This window comes from Zootoca vivipara, chromosome 9 (genome assembly GCF_965207765.1).
Source record: "Zootoca vivipara chromosome 9, rZooViv2.hap1.1, whole genome shotgun sequence".
NCBI classification, from domain to species: domain Eukaryota; kingdom Metazoa; phylum Chordata; class Lepidosauria; order Squamata; family Lacertidae; genus Zootoca; species Zootoca vivipara.
Window position 1 is genome coordinate 32,261,600 of NC_142592.1, and position 12,856 is coordinate 32,274,455.

The 12,856-nt window shown below is 41.9% G+C and overlaps 1 protein-coding gene across 2 annotated transcripts in view; it reads left to right on the forward strand.

Annotated features, from left to right (window-relative positions):
- ACSS3 (acyl-CoA synthetase short chain family member 3) overlaps positions 1-12,856 on the forward strand; it is a 66,682-nt gene that overhangs the window by 17,674 nt on the left and 36,152 nt on the right. For both annotated transcript variants that reach the window (XM_088651750.1, XM_035128600.3), the window contains exons 4-9: positions 2,526-2,660; positions 2,983-3,123; positions 5,010-5,090; positions 5,655-5,750; positions 7,515-7,666; positions 9,889-9,992. In XM_088651750.1, the coding sequence (XP_088507876.1) occupies positions 2,526-2,660; positions 2,983-3,123; positions 5,010-5,090; positions 5,655-5,750; positions 7,515-7,666; positions 9,889-9,992 (709 nt within the window). The remainder of the gene's footprint in view (positions 1-2,525; positions 2,661-2,982; positions 3,124-5,009; positions 5,091-5,654; positions 5,751-7,514; positions 7,667-9,888; positions 9,993-12,856) is intronic.

Here is a 12,856-nt window from a genome sequence, read left to right on the forward strand (position 1 = left end):
AGGGATGGTAGGAGTCATAGTCCAAAACATCTGATAGTCACGGCTGCATTAGAACGTCTTCAGGTGCCATAATGGATATTTCCCCATACTGTCTACCTTTCACAGTGTGGTTCAGCTATCTCAATATTAACAAGAAAGAGCTCCGTTACAATTGACTGCTTTTCAGTCAACCCTTGCCAGCTTCTGGCTGACTTTGCTCTGGCTAATTCTTGCTTTTCTCTTACTGACATGGTGTTTGCAAGTGATACCAGTGTAAGTAGAGGAATGAAGGGAAACGAACTTCCTTTGAGGCATTGCAGGAGAATAAATCTCCTCAGCATCAGTTACAGGATAGGATTGAACTTCATTTACACTATTTCTGCTGCCTCTTTCTTTCCTTGTTCATAATTATTTGTTCAAATTCTTTAGTCACGGTGCTCGTTTTAAAGAGGTGAGTACACATTCACTCTTGCTAATAAAAATAATTATTTTCCCATTCTGCTCCAGAGTAGCACACACATCATATCAGTTTTCCGGTGGTTTATCTTGAATTTTAAATAGCTATGGGAATATCACAAAAGCCCGCCCGAGATCATTGTTAGTCTTGTCAGGTTATTGGAAGTCTAAAAGGCGAACAGTGATTAAAGATGTGGAATTGAAGTGTAGGTTTTTCTTTTATCTGTTGCAATACAATGAATAGACTGTCCCGCGTCTTTAGTTTTATGTGACTGTGGTTAAGAAATGCCTCCCTTTAATAGGTTTTTTAAAAATAAAGAAATGGTATAGTGTAAAAAGCATCCTTGAAATTTTCCAGTTGATGGGGATAATGAAAATTCGACAATAAAATCCAAGTACTTGGAACCACTCCACCGATAATGTTGATTACCTTTTCCTATAAACAGGGAATACATGATAATTCTTTATTTTCAAATTGGAAAAGTTTTGGAAGAAATAGGCAGACAGTTTCTCATTGCATTTCTGGGGGGGGGGGGAATATGTGTGAGGGCTTGGAATGTGTTCTAATTTGACAAAATGACACATTCTTCAGTCTTCAAAAATGTGTGCAGTCTCTGCTTGCTGCCAGTAAAGGAAAGTATCAGTGGTCAAGCAAACTGCTCCTCATTTGTCGTCATGCCCTTCTGTTTCTAAGGGGAATTTGCTCACTTGCCCCTTCTCCAGAAAGTAGGTCAAGCACTCTTTCCCCACAAGTGCAGCCGACAGCTGGTCACTTGGGGGGGAATGGATTGAAGACACGGGAGGAACCAAGATGGCAGCTCACCTCATCCTGTTCCAAACCCGCTATTTCAAGGAAATCCACTAGGTGGTGAGGTTCAGTCTTGACACTTCTTTGTAATGTTTCACGAGTGGTTAAAAAGAGAGAGAAAGAGAAAATACAAAACTTCTCCCAGCTATTTCACTTTCTCTTTCTCAGCAGCCTCTTTAGTCATCACAGGTTATTTGTACAACTTTCATAGCACGAGCACTTCAGAAACTTATATTTACGTGGGGCAGAGGTTATAAAACAGATATATTTTCTTATATATATATATATTCACATAGGTTATAAGACAAATACATTTTAAATCTTCCCTCCTCCTTCCCAGTTCAAGGAAATGTTTTCAGGGAAATGTGTGCTGAATTTTCATTTTAAAAATCCATATAAAATAATTTATTCTCTTACCAAGAAAGAAATGTCTACACATAAATGGTATATCAGGTTTTCACAGTTGATAGATAGCAAAAGCAGTGTGAAGTGTGGTGTATCTGTGTATTAGTGGTGAGCTTGTGGTTTTAGGACTGGGTAAGGGAGGGACGCGGGTGGCGCTGTGGTTTAAACCACTGAGCCTTGGGCTTGCCGATCAGAAGGTCAGCGGTTCGAATCCCTGCGATGGGGTGAGCTGCCGTTGCTCCTTCCCAGCACCTGCCAACCTAGCAGTTCGAAAGCACGCCAAAAGTGCAAGTAGATTAATACCGTAGGTACCGCTCCGGTGGGAAGGTAAACAGTGTTTCCGTGTGCTGCTTTGGTTTTGGTGTTCCAAGCGGCTTAGTCATGCTGGCCACATGACCTGGAAAAACTGTCTGCGGAGCGGACAAACGCCAGCTCCCTTGGCCTGTAAAGCAGGCTTCCTCAACCTTGACCCTCCAGATGTTTTGAGACTACAATTCCCGTCATCCCTGACCACTGGTCCTGCTAGCTAGGGGTCATGGGAGTTGTAGGCCAAAAACATCTGGAGGGCCGAGGTTGAGGAAGCCTGTTGTAAAGCGAGATGAGTGCCACAACCCCAGAGTTGTTTGCAACTGGACTTAACTGTCAGGGGTCCCTTTACCTTTACCTTTAAGGGAGGTGTGGTTTGTATTGGATCCCTGTTCTCAGGAACAGCTTAGGGATCTGACTGGAATATGGTTATTTACAGGAATTGGAGGCGGGCCTCTTCATTCCCTAGCCTAATCTCAAAGTAACTTGTGAAACAACCCAAAGATCCGTGATGATATTGTCCATTTCAAAAATACTATTTCAACTGATAAAGCTTTCTCTCTTCTTTTAGCCCAAACTGGTGGTAACGGCAAATTTCGGAATAGAACCTGGAAGAAAAGTCGAATACATACCACTTTTAGAGAAAGCGTTGGAGATGATTGAGCACCAACCTGACAAAGTTCTGGTTTATAGCCGCCCTAACATGGTAGAGTTACAGCAAATACTTTGACACACTTTCTTGGACTATTCCCTTCCCTCTCTGACTTCATATTTTCCCTGAATATTTAATTGGAACATTTCATTTTTACGATACTTAAGTAACATTTGTTTTTCTCTGTGGCAAAACCTCTATTGCTTTACTTGTTTAAAGCTTATAATTTTGTAAGTTTCACTACAGCTGCTCAAAGTCAAGTGGTAGAGAAATATTTGGTGCTCCACAAGGAACAGCTAATTATTTCTGAACCTTTCTTCTTCTTGTTGTTAAATCCAGTTTAAATGGTTGCAGTGCTCTGTCTCTTGACACGCAGGGAGATGTTGCTCTTAAACCAGGGCGTGACCTGGACTGGCATGAAGAAATGGCGAAAGCAAAGCCATGTGACTGTGTCCCTGTCCTTTCGGACCATCCACTTTATATTCTGTATACATCAGGAACAACTGGCACCCCCAAGGTAGGCCCTGCCTTTCAGTATCTGTGACCAAATTATGCTCTATTCCACATGAGGCAGAATTTAATTAAAAGGCTGAAAATGTTTTCCCACAGCTTAGCACTCATAAAGATTAGCGTTGTTGGAGCTGACTTTAATCGTATTTCATTCCTCTAACATCACTTTTAATGTCTGAAGCGGTGTTGTCAGTGAATTTTTGAGCCACTTCCCAACCAAAGTATTCCCAGCCTGCCACTGCACCTTGCAGCGGTTCACCTTGAAGATCCTAGGTAGCTGCACTGTGTCTCTGATCTTCAGATTCTCTTGATTCTCTTCTCCCCAGATGACGCTACACAGTTTTTTTTGGTTTTTTTTTTTGGTCCTATGTTCTGCTGGATCAGGATAAGATCAAAGAACTAAGCTCCTGTGTCGTGGTGGCATATGGATGAAATTGATGAAGCAGATGAAATAAACCACATGAAATATATGGAATAGCATATGGGAAGAAGCAACATCAAAAGATAGAGTCTCACACATAAACAAGAAGCAAGAGGAATGTTTACAGCAACATATAGCTAACTTGAATAGACTAGTAGATGAAGAAAGGGATTGCTAGCAAATGGTCCATGAGGAGAGATGGAGAATCGCCTGAGGTTAGGTGTGAGGAACTTCAGGCCCAGGAGCCTAGTGTGGCCCTCCTGGCCTTCCTGTCTGGCCCTTGGGATTCTCCCCAGATAGGAATGTGGTGCTCAGGCTGAGGAGAGTCCCCCACCTTAAGCCTTAGCTGTATTTGCAAATGACTCGCACAAGCGGCTGGCGAGGCTTCTCACCATCTCATGTAGGGATCTTGGGGGGGGGGCAGACAGTTTTATTTATTTAATTTAAGGCATTTCTATACTGCCCTTTGATTCAGAATTCCCCACTAAGGTTTACAGTAACTAATAGGAACACCATAAACAGTGGAAGGCATTCCTGAAAGTAAACACAGCGGATGGAAAAAATACATCAGAGACTAAAAACCTGGGGAGCAGGTGGATGCTTTTGCCTGGCACCTTTAAAATAAAAAAATGAAAAGACCTGAGCATAAGTGCCAGGAAAACCTTGCTGGGAAGAGGACCATGAGCGAGATGCCTTAGACAAAAAGGTCCCTTTCCTCTGTGCCTACCTCTGAGGGAAGACCTTAGTCTACTGAGAAAATAAATTTGCCCGTATCCCATGAATGAAGCATTGCCAACTTAGATGTGCAAGAAACTCTGCTATGTATCTGGCTAATCGTGCTCCCTGTACCATCCAAAGCCATATCCAGTTAAGTACCGTAACACAAAACCAGGAAAACTAGGGACAATGTTCTATGGAAAGGCAAGTGGTGTGTTTCCCTCTCTCTAATAAATCCCAAGTGGAGACCATGACAAGCCAGATGCATGGATTTTCCAGCCTCTGCTTTTCTCTCATGTGAGATCTGGAAGGGTTCAAGCAGAACTGAAAACATCAGTATCTGGGCATGTATGTTCTCTGTAGAATTTGGACCGAAAGCTACTAGTTTTTATTCAGTTACCCGAGGTTCAACATAAATCTTGTAATGTTCTTTATAAGTGCATTAGGGTCAGGAGCCTTAGGTTACTGCAGCGCATCTGTCTGGTTTTAGCACAATATATAGGACAAAAACAAAATTGCAAAGAACAGTCACTTTTATTTCAAAAGAACAGCATTCCACACCTCCTAGTTGCAGAGATAAAGTCTAAAAGTAAAGGCTATTTCTGCTATTCTGAAGGGCTCCTAGGAGCTAGGGGGAGAGTTGCTAATTGCTTCAGAAAGTTAAATTATGGAAACTGTAACTTTCCTTGTGGGATGAAGTTTCAGGGCATAATTTATTTACAAACGATCTTAATTTCACATTGCTTCTCACTTAGGGTGTTGTTCGACCAACAGGTGGCTATGCCGTTATGTTAAACTGGACCATGTCAGCTGTTTACGGCCTTAAATCTAAAGAGGTAACTTCTATTGATTTATTTTTCATTTTATAAATTGTTTCCTGTGAAATATCCCAAAGTGATTTAACAATGATTATTATTTTTAAAAGGCATGTTTAAAAACAATTTCAAGTGCACTGCAGAGATTCAGACTGGAATTTAAAATCTCCACTTAAAAGGCTTGTTGGGACAGGAAGGCATTTAGGAGGTGCCAAAAAGATAACGGAGATCATGTCTGATGTGTAGCAGAAGGGTAGGTGCCACCACACTAAAGGCCTGAATCCTACATTGTATCTATAGAAGGCCTTTTCTGTGGTGCGGTGACCAGATGGGTATATAAAGTGTGAGACAATATTTGAGATGTATAGGGCTTTGAACACCAGTGCCAGCGCATCCCACTTCACCTGGTAGCTAATTGATAGGCAGTGTGAGTCTTTCCAGGACGGTGTCAGATGGGAGCAATATTACGATGCTATTAGGTGTCAAGCTGCAGCAGCTTTTGGACCAACCTCAGGGACAGCCTCACCTAGTTCATGCTTATGAAAAACCGTGCTTAAACTTAAATAAAATCTTTCTTTCTTTTAGGTTTGGTGGGCAGCATCTGATTTAGGCTGGGTGGTTGGCCATTCTTATATCTGTTACGGACCTCTCTTGCACGGGAACACAACGGTTTTATACGAGGTGACTGCTTATTCTAATGTCTGTTATTTAATTACTTTTTATAGGCTAAATAAGCTCTTGGAGAATTCTGGAAAAAACAACAACAACAGAACACCAATGCATGTTTTACTGTTATGTAAGTTTAGCATGGGTTTGACATGACTGTTCTTCTGCAGCCTTGTGTGTGGACTGAGCTGGTTCTTAAATGGCCAGGGAAGCTCTGCACATCCAAAGGAGGCAGAACTTGGAAAGTCACCTGCTGTCCTGGATCAGAAAGCAGTGGAAAGCCATAGCCTCCCACTATGTCAGTCAGTGAGCCTGAGGACCTTTCCTCTTCTGTGTGCTGGAGGAGGAGAATGGAAATCTTTGCTTCTGGTTATAACTAAAACCACAGTTTCCCATTGCATTCAAATCTGGGAAACTGAGGTTTGTTTAAACTGTACATACTGAGAGCCAACCAGGAATCAAGTCTTGAGTGGTAGGAGGCTTTAACTCTTTGACCCGTATAGGAGCTTTGCCCAATAGTGGACGCATGTGGGCTATCAGGATTTTGACCACAGCAGGTGGCTAACAGTTAAAACCACCACCAACACCCATATCCATTACAGGGTTGCAGTCTCAGCTGGGGCATTTGCTCCTGCTGTTTACTTTAAAAAACCCACACATGCAACACGCATGAAATATCTACTGTCAGTGCATTGACTTGTTTTTGAACATACATTCCTGGCTTAGCTAAGGCGGCTACGTTGGACTTCACATCCATATTTGTGAAATACTGTGCTCTTGATCTTTAAGCCAGGCTTGATGCAAGCTTTGGGATGGGTGCTCAGCGATCTTTTCCCCTGATTGTCTTTCCCCTCCCACATTAAGCTCCAATATTCAGCAGTGTAGTGAACCGGAAGCTGCTTGCCTGTAGCAGTTGTTCTTTCAAGTGCACATTCTGTCCAGTTGCACATCCTTCCCTCCATCTTTACAACAGGAGACTTGTCAAAACAAAATAGCTTCTTTATTTCTAGATATCTGGAAGGAATTTGGGGTGGAAGCTCTTCATCCCATATGTGCTGTTTTACTGTGTAAGGATGAGGGTTGGGAATCAACCCCTCTAATCTTTCAGAGCTTTCTACAAAGTCCAGTGGTCTGAGCAGGTGCTTTCCTGTATGTTCAGACCACAAAGTCAATGTTGCATCTAGCTAATTATGTTTGTTAGCCTCCTAGCAGAGTTCAGAGATGCAGGAAGTCGCAGCTTGTTAAGGATCTGCTCCTGTAAGACAGCAAAACCCGGTGTGTCAGGCTGTTTAATCCCATATTAATCCCTTGTTGCTTTCCTTTGTTTTCGAAAAACTGCGTATAGATAGCCAGGGGAGGGTTAGTTTTACTTCTCACATACCAGAACAATTCAGAGACAACTCCTTGTGAGGATAAAATGGTGTTGATGGTGTTGCAGCTATTACACCCCCCCCCCCCTGAGTGTCTTGGAGAATAGAAATGTAAGTGAATAAATAAGAAAACACTGGTGCTGACACAGCCAAGAAATTGAAATCTTAGACACATTTTGTATCTGAATGTAGTGCTTTTCTGAGTGCACCATGAGATGGAACTGAGCCCTTAATGGAGCAGCAAATGGATGCTTTCCTTCTAGTTGTATAAAGGCAGTTTAACAGTTGCTTGAATACACTGCTGACAAGTTGATAACTACTGTTACATTCAAGACTTAAATCGCAGAAGACTCATGGAACACGTTTACCCAACGACAACTTTAAAAACACCTCCCAAATCTCTTCATAGGGGAAGCCTGTGGGAACTCCAGACGCTGGAGCGTTTTTCCGTGTGCTTGCAGAGCATGGAGTCGTTGCCTTGTTTACTGCACCGACTGCAATTAGAGCAATCCGTCAACAGGACCCCGAGGCTAACTTGGGGAAACAGCACAGCCTGACAAGGTGAGTTTAGATTAAGCCAGAAGCTTGTTTTTACTCACTATCGGAAATAAGCCCCAAGTGTACAGTATATCACGAGTTCAGCCAGCTGTAAAGATGCTATAACAAATAGGTTTTGTGTGTACATATATACCATGGCCATAAGTACATACAGTACAAATGGTCAAACCATCATTGCAGTGTTTCAAGCTTGCATTCTCCCTCCTTCCTCCCTCAGAATGCACCAGTTTCCTCCTTTTCTCCCTTACTAGTTTGAGCAACCCATCATGTGCTGTGACATATTAATAGGCCGAACTATGATTTGCACAAACCGTGGTTTGCTGACAAAGCAGAATTGGAAATCATGACATGAAGTAGGCTTCAAATTCTAGTTTGGAGATAAAGCAAAGACTTTCCAATATAATAATACCATAAAATATTTGTTATAAGAAAGAGAAAGATGTAACCAGCCATCAGAGCGTAATCTGTTTTGACCTTTTGAGCTTTTGCAGTGACAAATGATCAAAATTGGTAGTTTGGCAGCCCCAGAGGTAGGTTCAGAATGGAATATGTCTCAGGCTTGTTCTTAAAAATAGAAATATCCCATTATTTTACACTGAAATCCTTTTTTTTCTCCCCTCCCCCATATAAACACACACTGGATAGGGCTGCATATGACGACTCGCCATCTGTTTTTTACAAAAAATGTTCAGATGAGAAACCCTGCAGTCATCAGACAATTAAAGTCTGAGGGAAAAAAAATGATTTAGCTGCAATTTCCAAACAATAAAACCTTGGCTAAATAAATCCTTGTTAGCATACATTATTTAGATACTCACCAATATTACACTTACCCCAAACTACTAGCCCTCATACCAGAAATTTTGTTACCCTTTAAGGCAAGGATGGGGAGTTGCTAGCCCTCCAGATGTTGGACTCCAGCTCCCCTCAGCCCCAGCCAGCATGGCCAACAGTCAGGGATCATGGGATCTTTAGTCCAGTAACATCTGGAGGGCCATAGTTTCCCCACCTGGTTTAAGGCATCACAGGCCGGCTGTTTTTAGTTATGAATGTTTGTTGTGGAATTTAGTTATTACAGATACTACAATCTGAAGAAGTTATGCTAGGAATTCTGGCTATGTTATTTATGACTGTGCTTTTTGCTGCTTAAATAGTAATGATTCCTCAGCATCTGTTTACCGGAGTGGAGGTAGGATCTTGCATAGCTTCCAAAGTGCCAATGGGGTGGCCCTGTCTTACAAATAAAGTGCTGAAGAGGCCAAAATGCTGTAGTAAGGATAGAAGAGATCTGCTTGCATAGGTTTGAACATGCCTTTTATCACATTAAACCTAGTATGCATTGTCCTACAAACGAAAAATAAATATTTATGGGAGCTCCTCTGAATAATTCATCTGTAGCTGTTCAGTTGCTGACATAACATATTCTCTGTTTTATTCTGCCATTTTATGGACAGGATTCTCACGTGTCTCCCTCCTTATAATTTGCAAGTGCCTTTTGCCATTTGCAAGACGCATGCCATTGTCACTTCTCATATATCTGTCTATGGTCCTATTTATTTACTGCTTAGTTCCCAGGATTCTACCGTGAAGAGTTTGTGGGAACCTCCTATTGTATGCTGCTTTCTCTGCCTCTCTCATAGCAGGGAGAATTGAGAGCCTGCATTGGGGAGACCCTCCTTTTACAATGAATTTGGTACTGAAATGAATCCCTGGGTAGGGCTGGCTCTACCATTAGGAAGAGTAGGGCAGTCAACTCAGGCAGCTGATACTGAGTGTCATGAAAGGGTAGCAAATGGTTAGTTATTCATTTTTATTTTTTTAACTGTGTTTTTACTCTCACAGAGAGGAGTTGGGGGGGATTTTCTGCTTCCGTCACCAAATTAACTTGGCCAGTCTTGATTCTGTGCTCTTGGGGAGGAGGTTGCTAAGTTGCTGTTTCACTTCAAGCAGAAAAATGCCCTGTCTCAGTCGTGCCCTTGGAAGAGAGCCCACTTTACGACAGATTTTTCTCAGCTAAGAAGTGTCGCTGCAATTTCTGCCAACTGCAGCGCATGCTAGTCACCTCAGAGCTCCCTTCCTTCACCTACAGCCGTCTGTTAAATCAGCTTCACCAACAGGGAAACTCCATAGCTTATTCTTCAAAGCACGCACACAACACTTACCTTAGCGTGCTTCTCTTTTTTATATTGCGGAGGAATGCTGAAAATAATCTTTATTTGAAACAGGTTCCGAACACTCTTTGTAGCTGGTGAACGCTGTGATGTGGATACGTTAGAATGGTGCAAGAAAATCTTCAAGGTTCCGGTTTTGGATCACTGGTGGCAAACTGGTGAGTTCTGTGCATTTATAGCCACTTTTCTGAATAAAGTTTTTGTTTTCAAGCCAACTGATATGTGGAGCTTCTCGCTCTTCTGTGAATTTCTCATTACAGCTGGGAATAGTTGGGATTCATTCCTCATTTGGCCATGGACTCCCATGGCTGTGATTCAACTTATTCTCTTCCTAATTTCATTTGGGCCCCCTCTTACTATTTTTCAAGTTTCTGTTCTCACAAAACTGAATTATTTGGTTTATTTTGGAACTGGGAATTATCTTACTATTCTTCTACTGGAAAAAAGACATGCATCATTCTACTTAGTAATAAAGTGAATGCAGCCCCAAATGGGGCTTGCTGGAAGCACTAACCAACTGATTGGAACTTGCAGGGCTTACTGTATTGCTTCTGTTGCCCCTGCATGCAAAGAAAGCAGGATTTGAAGCAGCCACCAATTAGTTGGTGCTGCAAATCCCACTTTCTTTTCCCACCTGATTTGAAATCAAAACCACACAGGGAAATGAAGATACTTCACCTGACTTCATGGTGAAACCAGGTGATAGATAGGTGGGTATTCCCATTCACTTGCCGGAACTGGTCTGCCTGCAGGTGAAATCTGGATCCGGATTAAGAATCCTAAAATGTTTAGCAAATATGTTACCCCAGTAGATAGACCTCACATTCCCATTGCTTCCTGGTGCTTTAAATTCTCTCCCACCTGCTGTTGGTTCAAAGTCTTGTTACTGCTACACTGACTGGGCTCTGTATATTCCTCTGTCTCTCATCCTTCAATACACAAAGGAAAAGAACGCACAAGAAAAACTGTCAGCATTCCTGATAATGCCTCTTCAGATGATTAAAGCTTGGGGAAATAAAAATATATTCACTCGGTGACAAGAAAACATAAAAGTAGGTGCCAGGAATGCTTCCTAGAATTATAGAATCATAGAGTTGGAAGAGACCACAAGGGCCATCCAGTCCAACCCCCTGCCAAGCAGGAAACACCATCAAAGCATTCTTGACATATGGTTGTCAAGCCTCTGCTTAAAGACCTCCAAAGAAGGAGACACCACCACACTTCTTGGCAGCAAATACCACTGTCGAACAGCTCTTACTGTCAGGAAGTTCTTCCTAATGTTTAGGTGGAATCTTCTTCCTCCTCCTCCTCCTTCTGATGATGATATATTGGCTGGAAGCAAGCAAGCAAGCAAGCAAGCAAGCAAGCAAGCAAGCAAGCAAGCAAACAGAATCCATTTCTCCCAAGTGGTCTGCACACAGGAGCAGTGTAACTTTAGAGCCATAAATTCAGTGAAAAGAAGAATTGGTCCCACCCCAGTTACTTTTGATGAAAGTGGTGCCAGAATTGTAAAGGGAAAAAACTGTTAGAAAATGGTTTAGTAGTAGTATCTGTGATAATTTTGCCTTCAATTCAGCTAGCATAATATATATTGGCTGTAATTCCCTACTATGTTTTGTCTGAACCGATGGGCTATACATAATAATATCTCCAGACATATTTGCCCTGCAAAAATCCCTAGTCTAAAATACTGGGGAGCTGATGGACCATTGGGCTGACTTGGTATGAAAAAGCTACCTGTGTTCCTACCAGACATGTGCTTTTCTTTCTTCTGTATTGCATAGACCAGGTTTAGGCAACCTTGGCCCTCCAGATGTTTTGGAACTACAACTCCCATGATCCCTGACCACTGGCCCTGTTAGCTAGGGATCATGGGAGTTGTAGTTCCAAAACATCTGGAGAACCAAGGTTGCCTATGCCTGGCACAGACTCTATAGCAAGGGTAGCTAGCATCACCATCTGTTCGTCTGTATGCTGCTTTCCCACAAAGTTGTGCCCCAAGTGGCTCACAACAGATCAGGTGAACAATTAAGTGAAACAAATATATATGAAGCAGTATCATCAGTAAATAAATTAATACAAACAACAACAACAACAACAAAAATCCATATAGGTTTATATAAAACAATGATCTAATTTAGCAGCTTAAAACTAAGAAGAAAAGAGGAATGAGGCCTAATACAGAAACTGTACACATTTTTGTATGTTCCTTTCAATAATGCATTCATGAACACTTTGCCTTAGTATATGCATTTTTGTAAATGTTACCCGAGTGAAGAACTGCATTACAAAATTCAGAAAAGTGGATGGCTGTGCTTTGATGGATGGCGGAGCTTCAGTTTGGGAATTATTTTTGGAAAACGTGAAATCAGTAGGTTTACCTTTAAATACAAACTGTATTAAATTTCTCCTCCATCCCTAGTGCCACCTAAGCCAGTTGTCCAAAGTACAAATATTATTCCCCCCTCCTGCCTCCAGTTGTAGAGTTTCAGCGTTAGCCTGCCTTCCCCATTCCTCTGAAGATCCTTCCCTCCACACTCTACAAGTCTTATTCATTATAATTGAGAATGTATCCATTCCACCTCACTTGTCGCTGATGCTGCATGTAAGTTAAGCATGTATCGGGAATCTCTTCAGTTCTTCTTAACTGTTTTAGCTCAATCGCTTCCTCTTGCCTCTGCCCCTCTTCCTGTCCATTATGTCATTACTCTGATTGTAGGGAAAGGAATAGCTAAATCACACGTTCAGACATGATTCTGATCTCAAAAGTTATTTTAAGATCCACTCGAAGAATTGGGTTGGAGGGGTCGCTTTTAAAATCTTATTTCCATAAGCGAGAGAAGCTGTGACAGCCTCTAGTTTTATACATTTCCTCTGAAAATGTTACAGGCTGCTGATGTCATTTGTGTTGCCTGGCAACACTTTTTTTTTTTCTAGTTCAGAGACTGGAGTCCTCATTAGGGTAAAGTAGATGGTTTTACTGATGATTTGAGAATAGGGAACTGAGAGTTAAGCTCCATGA